The following is a 24,053-nucleotide window of genomic DNA, read 5'->3' on the forward strand; positions in this document are numbered from 1 at the left end:
ATCTGCCGTGCTCCCTGGAAGCAGTTCACTGGAAGAGCATCACAGCACTTCAATGCCATTGAATTATTTTCATTGTTAGCTGGCAAATACTAACTTTGAATTCCTGGGTTTCTCCTGCCCTCAGCTCTCCGGGGCACATTGTCTGTGTGCTCTCAGGGTGTGCAGCTGCTGATGCGCCTTCCCAAGCACCCAGCTCTCCTCAGCTCCCTCTTTTCCAGGATCTTCTGCGGCAGTTTAGTGAGAAAACATGGCCTAAAAGTTAAGGAACGTGGTGTTCCACAGTGTAAGGCTCAGCAGAGAGCCAGGGCTTTTTGTGTGTGCTGTGGTGGTTTTTCTGTGTAATAGGAAGTGTTTTCTGCAGAGTGTGTAATTCAGCCTGTTGGGAAGTGCTGGCTGGCGTTTTCCCTTCCTGGAATAGGTCTGAGCTGTGTCGTTGGTTTCTCTCTTAATTCTCTGGAAGAAAATCAGTGTTTGCAAGAGCAAAGTGCACATGGCAGCAGTGAGGCCAGGTAGGCAACCTGGCCAGTAGGACCACGGCAGCCTCAAGCTGTGCCAGGGGAGGATCAGATTGGACATCAGCAGGAATTTCTTCACAGGAGACCTTGCTAGCATTGGCAGGGGCTGCCCAGGGAGGTTTGGTGTCTCCATCCCTGGAGGTGTCCAAGGAAGGCCTGGAGTTGGCTCTCAGTGCTCTGGGATGGGGACAAGGTGGGGGTTTGGCACAGTTTGGATTTGATGGCCTTGGTGGTCTTTTCCAACTGATGTGATTCTGTTGGTTCTGTCTTCTCATGGAGTTGCAAAGATTTCACTTGCATGTGGCAAGAGTTGTTTTCAAGGCTCAAAAACATGTTTTCGAGTTGTTTTCCCCCAAGTTAGTTTATTATGGTTTCAGAGCTTGTTCTTTTGTAGTTCCTCTGTCATCCTGGAAAAGAGGAGGAGAGACAATGGGTCTCATGTCATGGTCTGGCATAGGCAGCTCCTTGAGGGGGAAAAAAAAAAAATCATTGCAAACCTGTCGAGAGCACGTGTGGATGTTATTTAATAAATACATTGGAATGGCTCTTGCCCTGGCTAACACTGGAATTCCAGCCTGAGCTTCAGGTGTCATCCCTGTATCCAGCCTTCCCATGGGAATAGCAGTGCAGCCTCTGGGTCTGCAGGGTCAAATGTCAGTCCAGTTGGGTTAGAAAATGAGCTCTCCTTGCTTGTGCTTTAAAAAGCTTCCCTTTGCTCACAGGTTTGGAAGCTCTGGCCATGGATCAGAAGGGCTATCGTCGGGGGAGCTTCCAGAGCGCCACCAGCGATGAGGATATGCTGGAAATAGCTGGGGCATCTGTGGATTTCTCCATGGCAGACGATGACCCTCCACTTGACAGGGAGATGGGAGGTAACACCCATGAGCTCACCCCTTTCTGGTTTTCCTGATGGCTTTGGCTAGAATTTCATAGGACTGTTTACTGTGTGAGTCCCTCTGGCCTCTGCCCAGGATGGGTCTGGTGTTTCCTGGCACAAGGGTGGAGAGTTTGCAGGATTCCATGCTGGAATGCATCCCTGTGTGTGGCTCCTGGGCTGTGACATGGAGCATGTCCTCTGGCTTCAGGAGAGCCCTTCCTGGAGTTTTCCAAAGCAGCTGCTGTGGAGAAGAGCTGGTAGTAGCAGGAGGGAGGGATGCGAGTGCCACAGAACTGCAGCACTGAGCCATTCCTGAGAGTTGTGATATGAGCACAGACTTCTCCCCTCCCTTCTCTACTTGCTTATCTGTAATTTTGGCAGTCCTCTGTCATGGAGACAATCTCTCCGTGTGGCAGCACAGAGGATTTGGTGCTTCCCCTACCACCCCTTGTCTGGCCAGAGTGTGTGCACCTCCTCCTCGAGTCTGAGCAGTGAAATTCTTGGAAAAGAGATGAATCCACATGCATCTGCTGAGCTCTAAGGAATGCTTCCCCTGGAGGAGGCTCTCTCTGTTGACAGGGTGCTCAGGTCCGCAGGGGAGGTGACACTGAAGTAAAAGTGGAAATTTTAAAGCGGGAAGAGCTCCTTGCCCAAATGCCAGTTTCGGTTCTCCCTGTGAATTCCCCCTGCTGACTTCAGACTTCATCTGGCAGATGTTGGGGTGCCAGGTGTGAAACCTGAAGCTATGGGGACTTGGCTGGGAGTTGGTGGCCGAGGTTCTCTCCTCCTTTCAGAGGAAGTATTTCCGTGGTGGAAGGTTTCCTTTTTTCTGTGGCATTTGAAAAGGTTTTTTTTTTTCTCTTTGAGCTTTAAAGGAAAGATTTGAGGCAGGTAGTGACAGGGATGGGTTTGAACTGAGAGAGGGAAGATTGAGGTTAGATTTAAGAAGAAATTGTACCCTGGGAGGGTGGTGAGGCCCTGGCACAGGGTGCCCAGAGCAGCTGTGGCTGCCCCTGGATCCCTGGCAGTGTCCAAGGCCGGGTGGGACATGGGGGCTTGGAGCCACCTGGGACAGTGGGAGGTGTCCCTGCCATGGCAGGGGTGGAATGGGATGAGCTTTCAGTCCCTTCCAACCCATCTGACTCCATGAGGTCTGAGTGCCCAGTTTACCCTGAATGATTCCTGCTGCTTATAAGCACAAACAGGATTTTAGCAGTGAGTTATTCTCTGACTTATATTAAAAATTAAATTAAAATTGAAGTGGGGGCCTTGAGCTGGCTCATCTCCCCTTCTTTCTTTACCCACCTTCCTCCTTGACCTCAGACAGAGCCTGTGAGCTTTTATCAGTGAGACCAAAGTCAACGTGGGGAGTGTGCAGAGTTTCAGCCTCCCAGACAATGCTTGAATGACAACTTATCACCAGCAAATTGGAGCCCGAGGAACTTAATCACCAGCCCCTTTGAGCTCTGTGTGCGTTGAATAAAGGTGAGATAAAGGGCGTTGGGAAAGCCTTTGAAGTCTGACTGTGCCCAGAGGACAAAAGGAAAACCCAGAGCCTGCGTGCTGGAAAGACAGTGAGCAAAGAGCATTCCTGGGAGCTATTCAGCGAGGAAATTCAGCTGGGTGGGAAAAGAAAGGGGTTTGGGTTTTTCTGTCCCTGCATCAGTGACTGACCCACTGCTGTCGGGAGGCTGTTGATAAATGTGTTTTCCTGTGCTGCATCATGACTCGGGGCAGAGCTTCTGAATGGGCTGCAGAACAGGGAGCGTCCCAGGCTGGGGTGCCAGGAGCATCCCATGTGGGAGGTGGTGAGCAGAGTGCTCGTGTCTGGGTGTCCCTCCATGGTGAAGGGCTGGGTTTGGTGGATCTTTGGGGCTGTCGGGTGGAGCAGAACTGGCACCTGGGTCAGGGTAATCGCAGGAGCAAATCCGGCCTGGGGGGAGAATGGATGGAGAGCAGCTCTGAGGAGAAGGGCTTGGGGCTATTGGTGGATCAGAAGCTCAGCTTGCCCTGGTCATGGTGCCGAAAAACCCCTGTGCCCTGGGCTGATCCCCCAACGTGGGCAGCAGGGGAGGGGGGATCCTGCCCTGCTCAGGTCAGAGCCCACCTGCAGAGCTGCCCCAGCCCTGGGGCCCAGCACAGGACGGACCTGGAACTGTGGGAGAGAGTCCAGAGGTGTCTGCAGGGGCTGGCCCTGGTGACGGTGTCCCCCGGTGGGTGCAGGGCTGGTGACAGTGTCCCCCGGTGGGTGCAGGGCTGGTGACAGTGTCCCCCGGTGGGTGCAGACCCTGGTGACAGTGTTCCCTGGTGGGTGCAGGGGCTGGCCCTGGTGACAGTGTCCCCCAGTGGGTGCAGGGCTGGTGACAGTGTCCCCCAGTGGGTGCAGACCCTGGTGACGGTGTCCCCCGGTGCGTGCAGGGCTGGTGACGGTGTCCCCCGGTGGGTGCAGGGCTGGTGACAGTGTCCCCCAGTGGGTGCAGGGCTGGTGACAGTGTCCCCCGGTGCGTGCAGGGCTGGTGACGGTGTCCCCCGGTGGGTGCAGGGCTGGTGACAGTGTCCCCCGGTGGGTGCAGACCCTGGTGACAGTGTCCCCCGGTGGGTGCAGACCCTGGTGACAGTGTCCCCCAGTGGGTGCAGGGCTGGTGACGGTGTCCCCCGGTGGGTGCAGGGCTGGTGACGGTGTCCCCCGGTGGGTGCAGGGCTGGTGACGATGTCCCCCAGTGGGTGCAGGGCTGGTGACAGTGTCCCCCAGTGGGTGCAGGGCTGGTGACAGTGTCCCCCGGTGGGTGCAGGGCTGGTGACAGTGTCCCCCGGTGGGTGCAGGGGCTGGCCCTGGTGACAGTGTCCCCCGGTGGGTGCAGGGCTGGTGACAGTGTCCCCCGGTGGGTGCAGAGGCTGGCCCTGGTGACAGTGTCCCCCGGTGGGTGCAGGGCTGGTGACGGTGTCCCCCGGTGCGTGCAGGGCTGGTGACAGTGTCCCCCGGTGGGTGCAGACCCTGGTGACAGTGTCCCCCCGGTGGGTGCAGGGCTGGTGACAGTGTCCCCCGGTGGGTGCAGACCCTGGTGACAGTGTGCCCCGGTGGGTGCAGACCCTGGTGACAGTGTGCCCCGGTGGGTGCAGGGCTGGTGACAGTGTCCCCCGGTGGGTGCAGGGCTGGTGACAGTGTCCCCCGGTGGGTGCAGACCCTGGTGACAGTGTTCCCTGGTGGGTGCAGGGGCTGGCCCTGGTGACGGTGTCCCCCAGTGGGTGCAGGGCTGGTGACAGTGTCCCCCAGTGGGTGCAGACCCTGGTGACGGTGTCCCCCGGTGCGTGCAGGGCTGGTGACGGTGTCCCCCGGTGGGTGCAGGGCTGGTGACAGTGTCCCCCCGGTGGGTGCAGGGCTGGTGACAGTGTCCCCCGGTGGGTGCAGACCCTGGTGACAGTGTCCCCCGGTGGGTGCAGACCCTGGTGACAGTGTCCCCCGGTGGGTGCAGACCCTGGTGACAGTGTCCCCCGGTGGGTGCAGACCCTGGTGACAGTGTCCCCCAGTGGGTGCAGGGCTGGTGACGGTGTCCCCCGGTGGGTGCAGGGCTGGTGACGGTGTCCCCCGGTGGGTGCAGGGCTGGTGACGATGTCCCCCAGTGGGTGCAGGGCTGGTGACAGTGTCCCCCAGTGGGTGCAGGGCTGGTGACAGTGTCCCCCGGTGGGTGCAGGGCTGGTGACAGTGTCCCCCAGTGGGTGCAGGGCTGGTGACAGTGTCCCCCGGTGGGTGCAGGGGCTGGCCCTGGTGACAGTGTCCCCCGGTGGGTGCAGGGCTGGTGACAGTGTCCCCCGGTGGGTGCAGGGGCTGGCCCTGGTGACAGTGTCCCCCAGTGGGTGCAGGGCTGGTGACAGTGTCCCCCGGTGGGTGCAGGGCTGGTGACAGTGTCCCCCAGTGGGTGCAGGGCTGGTGACACTGTCCCCCGGTGCGTGCAGGGCTGGTGACAGTGTCCCCCCGGTGGGTGCAGGGCTGGTGACAGTGTCCCCCGGTGGGTGCAGACCCTGGTGACAGTGTGCCCCGGTGGGTGCAGGGCTGGTGACAGTGTCCCCCGGTGCGTGCAGGGCTGGTGACAGTGTCCCCCGGTGGGTGCAGACCCTGGTGACAGTGTGCCCCGGTGGGTGCAGGGCTGGTGACAGTGTCCCCCCGGTGGGTGCAGGGCTGGTGACAGTGTCCCCCAGTGGGTGCAGGGCTGGTGACAGTGTCCCCCGGTGCATGCAGGGCTGGTGACAGTGTCCCCCGGTGGGTTCAGGGCTGGTGACAGTGTCCCCCGGTGCGTGCAGGGCTGGTGACAGTGTCCCCCCGGTGGGTGCAGAGGCTGGCCCTGGTGACGGTGTCCCCCGGTGGGTTCAGGGCTGGTGACAGTGTCCCCCAGTGGGTGCAGACCCTGGTGACGGTGTCCCCCGGTGCGTGCAGGGCTGGTGACAGTGTCCCCCGGTGCGTGCAGGGCTGGTGACAGTGTCCCCCGGTGCGTGCAGGGCTGGCCCTGGTGACGGTGCCGGTGACGCCACGACAGGAGTGGGGAGGGCACAGCGCCGCTGCGGGCCGGCCCCGGAGGAGGAGGAGGAGGAGGATGCACAAAGTGCCTCTGTGAGCCCCGGGAATGGGAATGGCCCCCTGCGCCCGGCCATGGCACGGACAGACCCCCGGAGCTGCTCCTGCGGGATGGGGAGTGGCTGAGCCAGGGTGAGGAGATCTTTCCAGGGAGGAAAGGAGACGTGAGCCGAGGGGAATGTGTCCGTGTGTCCGTGCACCATGTGGGGCAGCGGCTCCGGGGCCAGGGTGAGGGTGGTGGATCAGGCTGGGTGGGCTCTGGGGTTTCTGCTGTGTAATGGTTCTTTGTTCGCTGTCCCGGTGGACCCCCTGTATTTCTGGGATTTGCTGGAGCAAGGAAGCAGTGTCAGAGCTCTCCTGGTGCTGTGGCACAGCCTGGAACTTCACCCAGTGCAGCCTGGCAGGGTCTGAAGTGGAGCATTAATTAACCCCTTATGGGGAGAGATCGAAACACTGAGAAATCTCTTGAAATGAGCTGTAAAAGGGTCACTTTTCACTCACTGTCTCTGATTTGGGGATCTGGATGTTACCAACAGGGAGATCTGTGCAGTCATCTTGGATGTGTTTTGGCAGGGCATCACAGAGCTCATTTTCCTCCTTTATTCCTATCTGGGAATCATAGGATCCTTGATTTGCAGCAAGCTGAGGCAGGAAATATGATCTTTATAAATATTTATAGCCGTCAGCCATTTCATAGTTCTGGATTCCCCCTGAAAAAAATGTAAAGATGTTTTCTCATGATCACCTGTCAAATGAACAGTCGTGTGTGTCGGGAGACCTCGGGATTCTCCTTTGGGAATAGAAATCCTGGTGCTGTAGGAGGACAGGCTGGGCTGAGCGGGAATCCTGGAGAGCAGGATCGGGCTCCATCCTGCACCTGCCTGGTCTGGAGCGGGATCAGCCCACCCCATCCACCTGTGGGCTCGCTGGGGCTGTGGATATGGGATGGGATCACAGTCCTGAGGGTTCCTGCAGGTGCCATCAGGGTCTTGCTTGGGGGTAACAGGACTTGCAGCCCCTCTGTCATTGCAGCTCGTTGCTTGCTTTGTGCCTCAAGGTTTAGTTCCTGGTGCTCCAGGGCAAGCTTTGAGCTGGGAGAGTGTTCCCAGGACAGCTCAAAGTCGCTGGTCTGGACAGTTATTCCAGGAGAGTGAGCATGGAATGTGCCTGATCTCATCTTCTTGCAGAAAATGTTTCTCAGGGTGTTCTATTAGCTTGGTTAACTCTCTTTCATTAATCCTTTTCTTTAGGGCAGCTGTATCTTTTAACTTTAGGAACGATTTTGGTAGATAGGCAAAATACAACCCCACCCCCCCCCCCCAAAAAAAAATGGCCAGAGTGAGCCTGCTGTCTGCAGCACAGAGACAGGGATGATTGGGGTGCTTTCAGGAGAGGTGGTCATTCCTGTGGGAACAAACCCAGCTCCTGCTCTGGGCTCCAGGTGGGACTTGTTCAGGTGACCAGGATGAGGTCTCTTTGTTCCCTGGATACCTGTACCAGCTAGCTCTCGTGTCCTTGGAGCAGCACCAGCCAGGTGGCAGGAGGAGTTCCAGGCACTTCACTGTTCCATGTTCTCCCCTTGCTCATGTTGTCAGGATGGTTTATTCAAGGAGGTTCTGATCCATCAGATTTAGAGAGCAGCATCTAGGGTTTCCTTTAGGGATTTTTCAGTGGGGGAGTCTCTGGAAGCCTTGATACTAATTTTGCATTTCCAAGCTTCTGGTCTCAAAAATGCTGTTTAAACCAGGGATTACTCACAGAAATTGTGCCCCATTTTCCTCTCCTGTTGGGGCTCACAGCCTGTGCACTCAGCATTTGGAAGTGTTCTGCAAGATCTCCACCTTTTTTTTGTCCCAAGTGAAGAAGTGAGGAGCTGTTTTAAGTGGGTTATTTTGTGGTGGTTGTCAGTTCTGTGCATGACTCATCTTGTTTTCCTGCAGCTGTAGCTATCTGGGAGATGCGTTTGGGAAGATTTCACAGCTCTTTTCCCTTCCTGCTTCAGATGATGGGGCAGAGGGCAGCTCTTTGAATTCCTTATTTTTCCCATCTGGAGACACCTTTGCCCCCGTGATATCTGCAAGCTAAATATGTTCAAGTATCAGCCATTATCCTTCTGTCTGGGAGTTTTAACCCTCCTCTTCCTCCCACCTTCCAGTTTTGATTGGATTTTGAGTTTTGCTCTTCTGTTTTTCCCGTTGAATGGCTGCAAACACTCAGTGTCTTCCAGAACCAGAATTTTGGGAGTGTACACCCAAGCTAAGCATTGTTTTCCACGAGCTGGAGCAGGTTAAACAGGAGGCCCAGTGGTTTGGCTGAGTTCTCACCTGAGGGAGGCTGCAAATCCCAGTTTGGTGTTTTCCTGAGCCCCCCTTTGGTACCACTTTCTGCTTGCCAGGCCCCATTGGATGCTTTGCTTTCCCTGTTTCCCATTCCTTCCTGCCCATCCTGCTCTTAGCCTTGCCAGATCCACCTGGGATACCCTTCAGCTCTGTTGGAAGTCCTAAATATTCTTTTTCTCCTCTCCCTCTCCCATCTGCTTGCCTTAAATGGCAAAATATCCTCATAGCAAGTCCTGGATTTAGGGAAAAGGCACCATCTGGATGCTGGTAGTGATTTACTTTGCTCTGAGCAGTCGTTTCCAGGAACAACCCCATCTCCAGATGATCTACTGAAGCTGGGGAGGGTGTACCTGGCACAGATCACCTGGGAACAAATGCCTGTGGTATTCAGCTCAGGGAACACCTCAGCAGCTCTTTATTTCCACTGAAATCTGTGGTTTTCCTCCTAAATGAGTTTTGGTTTTTTTATAAAAAGAGGAAAAACTAAGAAATGCTCAATTTTCCCCCTTTCTTCCCCCACCAGGCTTTTCCTCATATAATGGGGGAGGGATGAATGGCACGAGGACCATGATGGATTTCCTGGAGGAGCCTCTTCCTGGCGTGGGCACCTATGAAGATTTTAACACGATAGACTGGGTGCGAGAGAAGTCCAGGGATCGAGACAGGCACAGGGAGGTAAAAATTCCTCCTCTTCCTCGCTGGCTCTGAGTGCAGGATAATTAACGTGTGACTCTTGCTGGGGTAGGGAGGCACTTCCTAGAGACCCCTTAGGATGGGAGCTGAGAGTTCACTTTGAGGAAAAGGAGCACTAAATCCAACCTATTGCAGTTTATTAGTTGCTGCTTCTCTTCTGAAGGCTTTGATTTATTCCAGATAGGGGTTTGGAGCACAGAACCAGCCTGGTTTTCTGCTCTCACGTTTGCACTGGTGAACGGTGCTCTTTCTATTGGAATTTTTTTTTTTTGTTTGAGAAAACTGAGTTCAGTTCTTCCAGAATTCCTTCCCAAGACTTCACCACTCTGCAGTTAAAGGAATCTGCTCAGATTTCAAGGGAGAGGGCTTTAGCTGAAATACCCACGTCCCCAGCCTGCTCCTGTCTTGCTTCATCACAGGGAGTAACAGTGAACTGGAACGTTTCTCTTGGGAGACACAGCCGGGCACACAAGGGCTCTTCTGTCACCCTTTGCCTGCCTGTCAGGAGCAGTGAGACTGACAGGCCTCAGCCATCCTGGGCATCTGGGACAGGGCTGAGTCCCACTTCTCAGTGCCACCACTGCCTGCTTCCCAGCTGGACCATTCCTGTCTGCTGGCATTAAATCTGTCACACCTTTGTGTCCATATCCTTGGGACTCTGGCACAGGTTGCCCGGAGAAGCTGTGGCTGTCCCATGCCTGCAAGTGATCCAGGCCAGGTTGGACAGGGCTTGGAGCAACCTGGGATAGTGCAAGCTGTCCCTGCCCATGGCAGGGAGTGCTGCTGGGTGATCTTTGAGGTCCCTTCCCACCTAACCCACTCTGGGATTCCATGATCCATTCTCCTACCTACACCCAGAGCTGCACCAGCTGTAGGAGCAGCCGATGTCAGATGCTTTTTCTCTTCCACCTCAAAGCAGAGTCACAATGTCACCAAGTAGTTTTAGAGCATTTACACTGCGGTGGATCAGAGTCCTCACGGATTTTTGTTTGTTTCTGCAAACTGTTTCCCAGATCACCAACAGAAGCAAAGAGTCCACCTGGGCACTGCTGCACAGTGTGAGCGATGCCTTCTCTGGCTGGCTGCTGATGCTCCTCATTGGTTTGTTGGCAGGTGAGAGCAAACCTCCAGGTAAAACTGATACCTGCACTGCAGCATCAGGATCCATTCCTCCCCAAGGCCTGGCAGAGCCTTGGAGCAGCGGGATTTTGGGGTGCTGATACCAAGGGCTCTGCTGCTGCCTTGTAAATTCACAGGGAATTATTTTAAGTGCTTTGAGGCTGTGTTTGTGCAAAACCAAAATGCAAAATTGAGGCTGAGAGGTTTCTTGGACGCTGCTCTGGGTCTGCTGCTGGCATAGAACTCTGAAATAAATAAAAAATGTTCATTAAAGCAGAGCTGATCAAAATGCTGGGAATGTCTTTGCTGAATGCTCCTTGTGGGTACTGAAGAGGTTAATGAATGCCCGGAGCTGCCAGCAAGAGTTTCTTATTTTGGGGGCTTTTTCCTTCTATACTTAGATATAAAAAGGGAGAGGTGTTGTTTGAAAGTCAGGTGTCTTTCAGAATTCAGCCGGCTGAGACCTTTTATATTACTTAGAAACAAACTTTGGCCCCAGGGCAGCAGGAATAAATCACTTGGGTACAAATCTTCCCGATAGGAAGCAGCAAGCATCTGTCACGAGGGATGGAGTGAAATCTTGTGTTAATGTTTACCCAGGAAGGCTGCTGGCCAGTTGGTCATTAACTGGGGGTTTGCTGAGTGTTTATTGCAGCCTTTGGAGCTTGTGCTGCCACTTGCTCCTGTGGATCAGAGGTCCCTGGCCTCTGCCTTGGTGTGGGGGTTTGGGGATTGGAGGAGTTACTAACAAAAGTGACTTGAAGATATTTCTCTTAAAACCTGGCTTCCCTTCTGTGCTGGTTCTGCTTGCCTTGTTTTACTTGGCACAGTTGTAACTTTCCCCTCCTTTTTGTTTTTTTTTTTCCTTTTCTTAAATTAGGGTTGGAGATGTTTTCTCCAAAATCAGAGTTATTCCTGTCACAGTGTTGCTGTTGTTGGTGCAGCTCCTGGATCCTGGTGACCCATTTTGTCTGAGTCCCCCAGGAATGTGGGACATCCCTCTCTGCCCTCCCACTGCGGCTGTGCTGTATTTAACAAACAGTTATTGAGAAGAATTAATTGCTGGTGATGCAAGGGAGGGGGGGGTTTGAACAAAGTCAGCCTTTGAAACATCATCAGCCGTGCTCTGTTTCCTGCTCTTTTCAACATACTGAAATTATTCAAAATTGGGCATTTAGCTCTCTGTAGAATAAGAGGGAGTTGTAGGCAGAAATACCACTCTGCTCTATGTGTTGGGAGGTGAGTCAAAAATTGGTGGGGCAGACTGTGATCTTCAGGTGTTTGAGTCTGCTCATTAAATTTTTTTGCTTTTTTTCCCTTTAAACCAGGGTCCTTGGCAGGTCTGATCGACATCTCTGCCCACTGGATGACAGATCTGAAGGAAGGAGTGTGTTTGGCAGGGTTCTGGTTCAACCACGAGCACTGCTGCTGGAAATCCAACACCACCTTCACCGACAGGGACAAGTGTCCTGAGTGGAAGAGCTGGTCCCAGCTGATCCTTGGCCATGGAGAGGTGACGTGTGCCTGGAGCTGCTTTTGCTGCTGAATTCCCTGTTTGCCCAGCCTGGATCATCCCCGGGTGACGCGCGTGCCTGGAGTCCGAGCTCTGGGTGGTTCAGTGGTTCACTGATGGGGTCCTAAAGGGGTGTCAATAAACAGGTTGTGTGGGTGCTGTCCTTGGCGGGGACGTGGGGAGGCGGAGCACTGCCACACTGACGGGTGCAGCGTGCCACTGGTGTGTCCAGGATGTGCTGGTGGGGAGCAGAACGTTCTGGGGGAGTGCCGTGATTGGGAGCCCAGCAAATGGAGCCTGACTTAGGACAGGCCTCAACATTTTTAGATGATAACCCTGTGGGATGACCTGCTGACTCCCCGTGCTCACTTCAGTGCCCAGGTCTGGTGTGGTTTCAGTTGAAACCATCTGATTTTGGCAATTTCCTCTCTGTTTCAGGGGGCTTTTGCGTATATCCTCAACTACTTAATGTATGTTATCTGGGCCTTGATGTTCTCCCTCCTTGCTGTGCTCCTGGTGAAGGGCTTTGCTCCCTATGCCTGTGGCTCAGGGATCCCAGAGGTGAGTGAGAACAAGAGTGGGTTGTTTTTCAGGTAGGATCCCACCCAAAATTTACACATGCATATTATGGAACAATATATTCCACTTTAGATGATGGCTTCATGCATAGGTGTTTTTCCAAGCAATTTGGAACATGTCTAATACTAAAGTCTCCATGCAATCCCTTGGAAAATCAGATGTTTGGGCATTGCTGCAGGAGGTACTGCTGAGGTGTTCCTCCAGGAGGGATAGTGTCCCTGAGGGAAGGACTCAGATGGCTATGGACTCTCACTTTTGATAGCTCAGGTGGACTCTTAAAAGCCGTAGGGAAGGGCAGGATTGGGAACACCCAGTAAATCAGGAGCTCTGACCAGGGCTTGAATGAAAGCCTGTAGAGCTTTGTGTGCTTGACTTCCAGATCAAAACTATCTTAAGTGGTTTCATCATTAGAGGCTACCTGGGCAAGTGGACGCTGGTCATCAAAACCATCACCCTGGTGTTGGCTGTGTCCTCGGGGCTGAGCCTGGGCAAGGAGGGGCCCTTGGTCCATGTGGCCTGCTGCTGTGGGAACATCCTGTGCCACCTCTTCACCAAGTACCGCAAGAACGAGGCCAAGCGCAGGGAGGTATGTGGGGACACCAGCCTGGGGAGGTCAGGTGGGCTTGGGGCTCTGGGGCTGAGGGGAAGTGGTTCTGTTTTGGGGTGAATGATTCTGTTATGCTCCCTCTTAGGGAATTGGCTCACTCCACCTTTTCTCTGCTGTCTTAAAGCAGGTCAGACCTAGCAGACTGGGCAGTAGATACACATGGTACAAATCTAAGTGAAGGCAAACCAAAAAAGGAGGGTGGTTGGGAGGGCTGAGAAGTCTGAGTGCCTCTGTCTGTCCCTCAGGTGCTGTCAGCAGCTGCTGCCGCCGGTGTGTCTGTGGCTTTTGGAGCTCCCATCGGAGGAGTGCTCTTCAGCCTGGAGGAGGTAACCTTGGAATGCTGCTTTAGTGCAGACCTTAGCCTCTGGGTTAGAAACACAGCCCATGGAGGAATTCCTCCTGATGTCCAACCTGACCCTCCCCTAGCACAGCTTGAGGCTCTATTCCCTTGTCCACTCTCCTGACAGCTGTGTCCCAGGGTACCTGGGAACAAACTTCTCTGCTTTATCAATCCTCTTTTCTTCCCAAGGACCACCTAATCCTTAGTCTGTTGATCTGGATGAAAGGATCATTGCTGTTTAGCTCGGGGAGTACCAGGATGGGTTTCAGAGGAAGGCAGGGATGGATTTGCTCGGCTGAGCAATAGTTGGTGGCAGGCACTGCTGTTTGATACTTTGCACTTTGCAGAGCCACAGAACTCCCTGAATTCAGCTCATGGCTGATGTGTAGCAGGTTTTACTACCCGAGTGAGTCACTCCAGGGATCACAGAGGGCACATGCACGTGCTGCAGGCCAGGGCCCTCACTGAAGTCCTCAGTGAACTGGAGCTCCAGAGCAAGCCTGCGGTGCTTGGCTGGAGAGCAGGGAATGAGCCAGTGCTCATGGATCTCTGTGCTGGCTTTACTCCCCGCAGTGGGATTGTGCTGAGTGTTCAAGTGAGCGAATGTGTTCTGTTCTCCCCTTCAGGTGAGCTACTACTTCCCTCTGAAGACCCTCTGGCGCTCCTTCTTCGCCGCACTGGTTGCTGCCTTCACCCTGCGCTCCATCAACCCCTTCGGCAACAGCCGCCTCGTGCTCTTCTACGTGGAGTTCCACATGCCGTGGCACCTGCTGGAACTGGTGCCCTTCATCCTGCTGGGAATATTTGGCGGGCTCTGGGGAGCTTTCTTCATCCGCAGCAACATCGCCTGGTGCCGGCGGCGCAAGACGACGCGGCTGGGCAAATACCCGGTGCTGGAGGTGTTAGTGGTGACGGCCATCACGGCCGTCCTGGCCTTCCCCAACGAGTACACCAGGATGAGCACCAGCGAGCTGATCTCGGAGCTCTTCAACGACTGTGGGATTTTGGACTCGTCCAAGCTCTGCGAGTACGTGAACGATTTCAACAGCACCAAGGGGGATGATCTGCCCGACCGCGCTGCCGGCCCTGGCGTGTACACGGCCATGTGGCAGCTGGCACTGGCCCTCGTCATGAAAGTCTTCATCACCATCTTCACCTTTGGCATGAAGGTGAGGGTCGCCTGTAAATGAAGCTCATGTTCTTCCCACACTTTTCAGGACCCTTAGAGGTTTTTTTCCCTCCCTAACCAGACATGTGTTCCCCCAGGCTCTGTCAGAAGGGGACAAACTGCAGTTGTTTATCCTGCTGCTTCGACCTGAGGGCCGTAGAAACTTTCCAGCCTGAGTGTGGGCACCAATGCAGTCACAAAATTAGAGACTCAGGGCTCCAAATCCCATTTTTCAGACACGGAATGCTCCTAAATTGTCCTGCCTCAAGCTTTTTTGATAAATATGTGACTTAGATGAAAGAGCTAATTGCAAAGCAGTCAGTGTCCTAGTTTATAAACGCCTACTTGGAGCTGTTCCTTGCACAGAGGCTTTGGAAGTTGTTTGGTGCAGCCTCTGGAGCTGCAGGCGTAGTTCCCAGGTGTGAGCTTTCCTGTAGTGGATGGAGCTGATGGACGGTTTTTATGTCCCTGCTCGTGGCAGGGGAGTTGGACTAGATGACTTTTCAAATATCCCTTCCAGCTGAGCTCCAGCAAAGCCTGTGCCTCACTGTGGTTTGAGGTTCCACCACTCCTCCGTGCAGTCCCTGGGCTCTGCTGCTCACTGCCCCGTGTTCCCACAGGTGCCCTCGGGGCTCTTCATCCCCAGCATGGCTGTGGGCGCCATCGCGGGCCGGCTGCTGGGGGTGGCCGTGGAGCAGTTGGCCTTCTACCACCATGACTGGGCCATCTTCAGTGGCTGGTGCAGCCAGGGCGCCGACTGCATCACCCCTGGCCTCTACGCCATGGTGGGCGCCGCCGCCTGTCTGGGTAAGCTGGGGCTGGGCCTCGGTTGGCCACGTGGAGAGGTGGTGTGGTGGGTGAATGGTTGGACTCCCTGATCTTAGAGGTCTTCCCCAGCCCTAATCATTGAGCCACAGAATGGTTTGGGCTGGGAGGGATGTTAAAGATGACCTCATTCCACCCTGTAGTGATTTCCGTGGCTGAAGAGCTGTGGTTGTGGCTGGCCGTCAGAGCTGGTGGTCACCTCTGGAACCCCAGGAAATGCTGTAATGGAACGTGCCACGTTCCTCATCCTGATGGTGTTCTTTTGCCAACTCCAGCCTGGTGCTGGGCACGGCAGGTGCAGTGGGGAGCTCCTGAGTGGGAGCCAGAACAGTTGAGGCTGCCCCAGGGACTTGAATTTTCCTGTGGGGTTTTAATTCATTTTACTTCCTGTTCTGGCCTTAAATCTTGTTACGCAATTCTGCTTTTAAGTGCTCTGTTTTTTGGTAACACTTCTTCCTCTTGGCTGAGTTGGAGAGACTGGGTGCATGTGACTGAACTTCACTTTCACAATTCCCAGTCCCCTCATCCATGGGATACATTTAACTCCTAAGGGACTACTTTATCAAGAGAAACTCTCCTCTGAAAACACGCCACCAAACCATTTTAGAGAGCATACACCTTTTTGAGCAACCCAATCTAGTGGAAGGTGTCCTTGCCCATGACAGGTTGGAATGAGATGAAGGTTCCTTCATACCCAGACCCTTCTGGGATTGTTTGCATGTAATCAGTGGAAGATAAATACACTTTGACTCAATTAACAGTTCTGTTTGCTGCTGGGCAGCACCAAAACGCCTGCGCTCCTTTGGGGAATGGGTATTGAAACAAAACTCTTGTAAAATATTTGGCCGTAGCTTTGGGACTTGAATCTCAAAAGCAGAATTGAAGCACGCCGAGACAAAACCACGCGGAGACCTTGAGCTCCATGCCAGGGCCCGGTGCTGTGGCAGAGGTTTCAGCGCCGTTCTGACCTCGTTTGGCACTGCTGAGCGGGCGGTCGGGCTGTGCTGGCACCACCCTTCTGCAGAGGCGTGACACAATCCCAGTGACCTGAGCCGTGCTGTGTTGGCAGGGGGGGTGACCCGGATGACCGTGTCGCTGGTGGTCATCATGTTCGAGCTCACCGGGGGGCTGGAGTACATCGTGCCCCTGATGGCAGCGGCCATGACCAGCAAGTGGGTGGCCGATGCCATCGGCCGGGAGGGCATTTACGACGCCCACATCCGCCTGAACGGGTACCCCTTCCTGGAGGCCAAGGAGGAGTTCTCGCACAAGACGCGGGCCATGGATGTGATGCGGCCGCGCAAGAATGACCCTCCCCTGACGGTCATCACGCAGGACGCCATGACCGTGGAGGACGTGGAGGCCATTGTCTCCAGCACCACCTACAGCGGCTACCCCGTGGTGGTGTCCCGGGCGTCCCAGCGCCTGGTGGGGTTTGTCCTCAGGAGGGACCTCATCATTTCCATCGGTAAGCGGCAGCGCTGCCCGGGTGAAGGTGCCGTCATTAATACCAGCTGTCACTGCACTGGGAGGTCACACACTCCTGGTGCTGCTGAGTAGTGTGGGTGGGCTCTGCTTGCCTTGGATTAGGAGGACAGTGGGGCTTGTCACGGAATCACAGGATTGTTTAGGTTGGAAAAGCCCTTCAGGATTGAGTTCAGTTTGTGTCTGATCCCCAGCCTGTTCCCATCCCAGATCACTGAGTACCACCTCCAAGCCTTCCTTGGACACCCCCGGGGATGGGGCCTCCGAACCTCCCTGGGCAGCCCCTTCAATGTTGGCAAGCTTTCCTGTGAAGAAATTCCTGCTGATGTCCATCCTGAACCTCTCCTGGCACAGCTTGAGGCTGTGTCCTCTTGCCCCTGTCACTGGTTGCCTGGGACAATATGGAATAAAATGCAGGAACAAGTGCATCAGGATATTATATGCATCACCTGCCTTCGGTGGTACCACCATGAGTTTCTCCACTTGGGTTCCTTGAAATGTCCAGGGATTCATTAAGAACGGTCCTGGCCCCAAGCTGTGCACAGTGACGCACAGGATGGGATTTGGGTTTTCACGATCAAATATCCCAAATGTTCTAAAGTATCCTGATAATCCAGCCTGGTGTTTGGGCCGCCAGACCTGCCCCTTCCCAGGAATCCTTGGAATTCTGATACCAGACCGCAGTGTGGCAGGTACCCACAGTACCTGTGTGTGCACTGTTGTGAAGATCTGATGGATGATGGCCTGTACTTGACTTGTTTTCCATTCCTGGCCCTGATGACATCCGTGGAGCCTGTGCCAGTCATTGAGTGCTTGAAAACAGTCCTTCAGCTGCTCCAGATGGGACCCAAATCAGTGACTCAGAAAAGTACAAAGCATTTTATTTACCTCCTCTAAACACTGGGAAGTTAAGAGTTGTATTTACCTGGCCAGAGCACACTGAGGTGCTTTGCCTTGGTTTTGGGCAAAGCTGATGTGCTGATCCCACCCCTGCAGTGGAACTTTGGAGATCTTGTAGGTCCTCCCAGGTAACGAGTGACAGGACAAGACCTGAAGTTGTGCCCAGGTGAGGTTTAGGTTGGATATTGGGGCAAATTTTTTCATGGAAAGGGTTGTCCAACCCTGGCATGGGCTGCCCTGGAGTCACCATCCCTGGAAGTGTTCAAAAAATGTGGATGCAGCACTTAAGGACGTGGGTTAGTGGTGACCATGGTGGTGGTTCTCGTTGGTAGTTGGACTTTATGGTCTTAAAGGTCTTATCCAACCTTAATGATTCCATGGTTCCCTTAGAAGAAAGGCTGGAAACCCATCACAGCCTCCTTGGGTGGGAACAGCTCTGGTAAAGGGAAGGAAAGGTCGTCTAAGGCCATTAAATGTGAGCTGAGGAATGGGAATGCTCTTCTGTTTGGAAAAAGAATGGAGTGCTAATATTGAACCAAATACTTCTCTTTCCAGAAAACGCCCGGAAGAAGCAGGATGGGATCGTGAGCACCTCAGTTATTTGTTTCACTGACTACTGTCCCCCCCTGCCTCCAAGCTCCCCGTCTGTGCTGAAGCTCAGGAGCATCCTGGACCTCAGTCCCTTCACGGTGACGGACGAGACGCCCATGGAGATCGTGGTGGACATCTTCCGCAAGCTGGGATTGCGCCAGTGCCTGGTCACTCACAACGGGTAAGAGCCCTGGGACCTGGGGTCAGAACCGGCTCTGCTCGCAGGGCAGTGGGGACAGCACTGGGATCCCTCTGAGGCTGGATACGGGAGCAGTTCTTGCCTGGCAAAGGCACTTGTGGCAGCCCGGCTCCGAGCCCTGTCCAGCCTGGCCTGGGAGGCTTCCAGGGATGGGGCAGTCACAGCTGCTCCGGGAGCCTGTGTCAGTGTTTACCACCCTCAGAGGGTGCAGTGCTTTCTGTGGGGTGTCACTGTGAATCCCAAAAGACTCTTCAGCACCTGCAAGGGGCTCAAGTGGCCCTGCCAGGGTCCCTTCTGATGGTGTTGATGCGTTAAAAGCGTTTTTCATTTTCCAGGAAGCTGCTGGGGATCATCACCAAAAAGGATGTACTGAAGCACATTGCACAGATGGCCAACCAGGACCCTGATTCCATCCTCTTCAACTAGAGGCAGACTGTAGGGATTGTGTGTCCCAAATACCTGGAACTTTCTAGCCCATCCTGGGTAGACTTTCCTATTTTTATTGAGACCATGGAACTGTTTCCAGAATTTTCCTCCATGGAGCTGAAGAAGATATTTTTTTTTTTCCTACCAGATAACCAATTGCACTAAGGAATCTGTGGAACATGATCTTCTTTTTAGAAGAAAAAAAAAAAAAAGAGACTTTATTTACGTTGCTTTTGTGAAGTTGCATTGGAAAGATTCCATGAAGGAGTAAAAGCAAAATGTTAGAGAATTGTATTTCCTCCTCCTCTTTTGTTGGAACTGCGGTTCTGAACATGGGGAGGAAAAGCCAAGGTGTTTGTGCGCTTCCAGAGGTGTGGAAGGAGCAGGATGGTTTTGCACACAGTATTCAGGTGCTGGCAGAGGGTCAGAGGTGGGCTCAGGGTAGTGTATTCCCAGTTGTCCACCTGGAAAAAAAAAAAAAAAAATCACACCCTTGGGAAGCCAAAATAGGGGAGAGAAAAATAAAATTTGGCTGGCTAAGGCTGCTTGGCTGAAAGAAGAAAAAGAAAAAACAAGAAACCAAACCCCCCACATATCTCCTTAAAATTTGGTTCAGTTTCTGATTGGGAAGATACTGCTTTTGCTTAATTAGTGAATGTATTAAGTACTCTGCCACTGCCTTGTCAGGAGAACCCCAAGGAGGAGGTAGGAAGAGGTCACAGATGTCTTCCCATTCTGTTCCCTTTCTCTGATCCATGCCCAAGGATTCCTTCTCCTTGATTTTCCCTGCGCACCTCACTAAAATCCCAGTGGCTGAGTCCTAAATTCCTGCCCTTCCCCAAACCCTGATGGTGTTGGACATGTTATGGGTGGCCTCCTTCCCACCCTGCCCACTGAAGAGCCCCGTGCCTGGGGGATGGATGCTGTTCCCTGCTCCCTCCTGTCCCTGATTCCCAGCTGGAGCGTTCCCAGCAGGGCACTTCAGGTCTCCCTTTGCCAACAACTATGCAAGAAACCCTTCCCACCACGGCCCCTGTGCTCTCAGTCCTGTCCCAGATGACTTTCCTGTTAATAAAACTGCCTGTTTTTACTGGAATTCGAGAGGCTTCTGGATGCCTTGGGAGGCTGATGCTCTTCATCCTGGCCTCAGTTGTTTCATATTTGTGGGAAGTGGGGACTCCTGGCTGGACTTGGCTGGGTCCCTCTCAAAATCTCTCCGATACAAACAAATTCCTTGTCTTTCCAAGGAGCAAAATCAGATCCTTGATCTTCCAAAGCCATCCAGCAGCCAGTCCCTGCTCTGCTGCTTCCCCGACGTCTCAGTCCTTGTACAACTCAACGCTGCCTCAACCCGAAATGTCATTGATGGATCCAGTTCCTTCTGTTTGGGAAATAAATGTCTGGACTGGTCTGGACTGTGGTGGTTTTGTGCAGCAGGAGATGGTTGGAATTCTTCATGTGCTGCCTCAACCTGTGCCAGCAGCAGCTTTGCTTTTAAATGCCTCTTTTTGTTCCTATTTGGAAGGCAGGTGGATGCTCCTAGGATCTGGGGTTGAGTTTGGGGAAGAAGCTGCCTTCTCCCAATCCCCTGGGAGCTCCTTTCTGGGACTGCCTGTCCTGTGGCACACGGAGGATTACCAGAAACACAAAACTTTTCTATTTTTCTCCTCACCTTACCATCCCCAGCAGGGTCCCGGCTTGAGAAATGTGGTCCTGCTTCAATTAGATCCGTGAGCAGATTCCTCTCCTTGTGGGAAGGCTGCAGCAGCCCAGAAGGGAAGCCCGTGTGCAGGGTTATCCCAGATGGAACATCCCAGCTGCTCCTGGGGAAGGAGGGCAGGGAGCAGCTGTCAGAGGGAATTGCAGCTGCTCTGCCGATGGGAATGGGAGCCCGAGGCAGGAAACAGCTGCCCAGCAGCTCCTGGTGCTCCTCGGCTGCTGCTCTGTATGTGGCATGTTTGTTTTTTCAGTGGAAGAGGTGTCCTGAGATGCTGGCAGGAAAAAATCCTATCCAGGAGGTTGGAGTGGGAAGGGCAGGAAAAGCCTAATAGGGCCGGGCTTTTAGGGAAGCTCACTTTGGGTGCAGGTAGGATTTGGAGTCCTCACGGTGCCAAACTTCCAGCTCCTGCGAAGGGCTTTGCCCAGTCCGGTTCTTGCTCCTCCCGTTGCCTCCCTGCAGGAGGAGCCCCGCGGCTCTCTTCGGCAGGCGGATGGGGATGCAGGATGAGAAATCCATCCACTGAAGGAGCGACCCGAGAGGACCGGGGGTTGCACTATCCCGTTTACGCTTCATGATTTTGGGGACCTCTCTGGGGCGAGGGCTGGATGCACTCGCCTGTCGGATGCTGGAAGGGCAGGATGGAACTGGGGGAAACCGACTCTGAGCCTCCCATTGAGCTGATCTCTAAGGTCCCAACGCAAACGACTCTGATTCCGTGGTTCTGTGCAATAGTGCAGGGGTTTGAACAGAACACAAGAGGAGGAATTTTCTTTAAAAGTGGAATTATTTTTTTCCTGACGTCTCCAGCTGTCTCGTGGGGGTGGGAATAAGGAGAGAAAGCCGCGCGGGAGCCCCGTGAGCCCGGCTGGAGCCGGCTCAGCGCTTCCCTTGGCTTCCGCTTGCTCAGCCCGCGGGCAGAGCCGGGGCCGGGGGTGCTGAGACCGGGAGGGAACCGGGGAGAGCTGCTGGGAGCCGCAGGCTGCACAGAGAAAGACATCTGGTTCTGGAAAGGAGAGAAATCAAATCCCCTTCTTCCCTCTGGGGTCTCAGTGGGGCCGCGGGAAAGGAGCTGGGAGCAGCGCAGCTGGGATGGGATTGCATTAAATAACCTTTAAAGGTCCTTCCGACCCAAAGCAGCTGTGATTCGTCAAGGAATGAGCTGAGCATCCTGCCTGCAGCAGCACCGGCTCTCCCCTGCTCGCTCACAGCGCCCCGGCATTAATGTTTTCCTGAGGGTTTAAGGAGCATCCCGCAGCTCCGTGAAGTGTTCGTGCTGTAGGAAAGAGGTTTCTGGTTTGTTTCCCTCTTTTTTTCAGGCTGAATTCCTGCCCGGGGGGGAGCGATGGTTTTGAGGTGCCCTGGGGCAGAGCGAGGAGCGCTGCTGGGCTCACACCACACCCTGCTGCTTCTCTTTGTCTGCTTTATTTATAATGTCCCAAGGAATGATTTCCTGCCGCGGTGACGTGGATTTCGGAGTGGATTTCCTCTCCCCACTGTGAACTCGGGCCAGGCTGGGGACTTGAAAGTAAAACAAGATCATGTCTGGGTGGGGATGGAGGCTTGGAGGCAGCAATGAGCTGGTTCATAACAAAGAGGGGAAAAAAGAGCCTTTGTCCCCAGACAAAGACATTTAGAGATGAAGACTCAGGGCCACAAACGCCCTGGACCGAGGTAAAAGCAGCTCCTCGGCAGTGGAGATAAGAGGGTTCTTTGGCAGCTGCTGCAGGAAGCACTTGGTGTTTTGATTGAATCCATAGTGATTCAGTGGGAAAATTCATGGGAAATCAGGTCAATGTGAAGATTTTATTAGTGCTGCAATCACCCCCCACCTCCCAGGCTGGGCTTAGAGCAGGAGGAATTAGAGAATTCTGGAATGATTTGGGTTGGAAGGACCACAAAGCTCACTCAGCTCCACCCCCTGCCATGGCAGGGACACCTCCCACTGTCCCAGGCTGCCCCCAGCCCCATCCAGCCCGGCCTTGGGCACTGCCAGGGATCCAGGGGCAGCCACAGCTGCTCTGGGCACCCTGTGCCAGGGTCTCACCTCTCTCACAGGGAATTTCTCCCCATTATCCCTTCTGACCCTGCCTTCCTTCAACTCAAGGTGTTAAGGAAGGGCTGAGAGCTGTGGAGTTGTCACTTTAGGGACACTGTAGGGATGTGCTGCCTGGGGAGCTGGAGCTCTCGGTTTTGGGGGACAGGGTCAGAAGGGATAATGGGGAGTTGTAGCTCTCCCCAGCCTGAGGGAGGGGCTGGCAGAGGAGGCTGTGTGAGGGGATGCAGAGCTGGTTTAGGGACCACTGACTTCGCTTTCTAGTAGGAGCTACAGTGAACTTGGCAGCAACACTCATGTTAAAATAGTGAGCTGTAATTTCTAATAAACAATTTTAGCAATAACAGAAAAGTTGTACAAGAATCCATTTGTGCAGCAGATTTTGTGTCCTCAGTCAGAGAAGAGCGGTGTGTCCTCGTCCAGGTCTTTCCACGCTTGGTTCTTTCTTTCCTGGAGCACCACGTCCTGGGGCAGGCAGTGTTGGCACAGGTGCCTCAGGCAGTTTTTGTGGAGGCCGGGTTTCCATGCCGCTGGGTTCTCCTGCTGGTGGCTGATCCACGTGTCCAGGTGGGAGCGTGGCCCTGGCCAGCCTGGGGGTGTCCAGCTGTCCCAGCACCGGGACAGGGACGACGATGGAGGCAGCGGTGCTGCAGGGGCTGAGGCTGCTCGGGGTAACCTGTGCCAATTCCTCACAGTGAGGAATTCTAGCTCTCCTGGGCTCTCCCCAGACAGGGTGAGGCTGCTCTTTGCCCTGCTCCTGCTGCAGTTCTCCTTCTCCCACCCACCCACCCAGGAGCCTTTCCAGGAAAGGAGGGTGGGCCATTGCCCGCTGGCGCCGAGCCCGGCTCTCTGCTCACTGCTTTCCCAGCTTCCTCCATGGCAAACACGGCCTCTGCTGGCTCCATGGGCCATGTCTGTGTTAAACTCCCTTTCAAAGGAAATCTCTGAACCACCTGCTGCATTTCCTGTAGCCCCAGCTCCACCGGTTCAGCCCTGCGCTCCCGTGGCTGCTGCCAGAGGCTGGAAAAGCTTGGTGCTCCAGGGGGTGTTTGAGACCTGAGGATGTCAACAGCCCTGTTGTGGGTCACCAAGGTAGTTGAGACAGCAGGAGGGGGGATGAGAGGTGGAGGAAAAGGCACAGTTTTAGAAGGGAGGGGTTTGGAATGCTGGTTTTTTTTGCTTTGGGCAAGAGCCCAGTGTGCTCCAGGGCCAAGTGCTGCAGACCCAAGGCTCGGCTCAGCTCCCTCCATCCCTCCACGGGGACTGGGAAGATGGGGCCCTGCAGCCCTGCCATGGGGGGGTCAGCTCTGTCACCCCTTTGGAGGCTGCTCTTGGTGCTCTCTGGCTTTGTATGGATAAGCTGGGGAGCCTTCCCTTGCATTTGAGGCCGGTCCAGGTGTTTGTGTGCGGGGGCCAGGGTGGCACCGTGCCCTGTGGGGGTTGTATCACCCCCCCTGGATCGGGAGACTGCAGGAGAGGGGGGCTGGAGAGTGGGAATGCCCAGCAGCTGGGGGTGTGGGGGGATGTGGGACCT

General features: G+C 54.4%; 1 protein-coding gene across 8 annotated transcripts in view; it reads left to right on the plus strand.

Moving 5' to 3' along the window:
* Positions 1-20,156, plus strand: part of LOC120761961 (H(+)/Cl(-) exchange transporter 5) — a 30,813-nt gene extending 10,657 nt beyond the window's left edge. For 5 of the 8 annotated variants that reach the window (XM_040083774.1, XM_040083772.2, XM_040083771.1 and 2 more), the window contains 12 exons: positions 1,238-1,387; positions 8,825-8,976; positions 10,008-10,107; positions 11,442-11,626; positions 12,065-12,187; positions 12,585-12,791; positions 13,058-13,138; positions 13,779-14,321; positions 14,941-15,127; positions 16,215-16,613; positions 18,086-18,302; positions 18,656-20,156. In XM_040083774.1, the coding sequence (XP_039939708.1) occupies positions 1,255-1,387; positions 8,825-8,976; positions 10,008-10,107; positions 11,442-11,626; positions 12,065-12,187; positions 12,585-12,791; positions 13,058-13,138; positions 13,779-14,321; positions 14,941-15,127; positions 16,215-16,613; positions 18,086-18,302; positions 18,656-18,746 (2,418 nt within the window). In that variant the 5' untranslated portion in view covers positions 1,238-1,254 and the 3' untranslated portion in view covers positions 18,747-20,156. Of the gene's footprint in view, positions 1-1,237; positions 1,388-2,744; positions 2,878-5,955; positions 6,095-8,824; positions 8,977-10,007; positions 10,108-11,441; positions 11,627-12,064; positions 12,188-12,584; positions 12,792-13,057; positions 13,139-13,778; positions 14,322-14,940; positions 15,128-16,214; positions 16,614-18,085; positions 18,303-18,655 lie in introns of those variants that run through there. The other 3 variants (XM_040083775.1, XM_040083778.2, XM_040083777.2) reach the window with 3 other exon arrangements.
* Positions 20,157-24,053: the final 3,897 nt, after the last annotated feature.

This window comes from Hirundo rustica, chromosome 21 (genome assembly GCF_015227805.2).
Source record: "Hirundo rustica isolate bHirRus1 chromosome 21, bHirRus1.pri.v3, whole genome shotgun sequence".
NCBI lineage: Eukaryota > Metazoa > Chordata > Aves > Passeriformes > Hirundinidae > Hirundo > Hirundo rustica.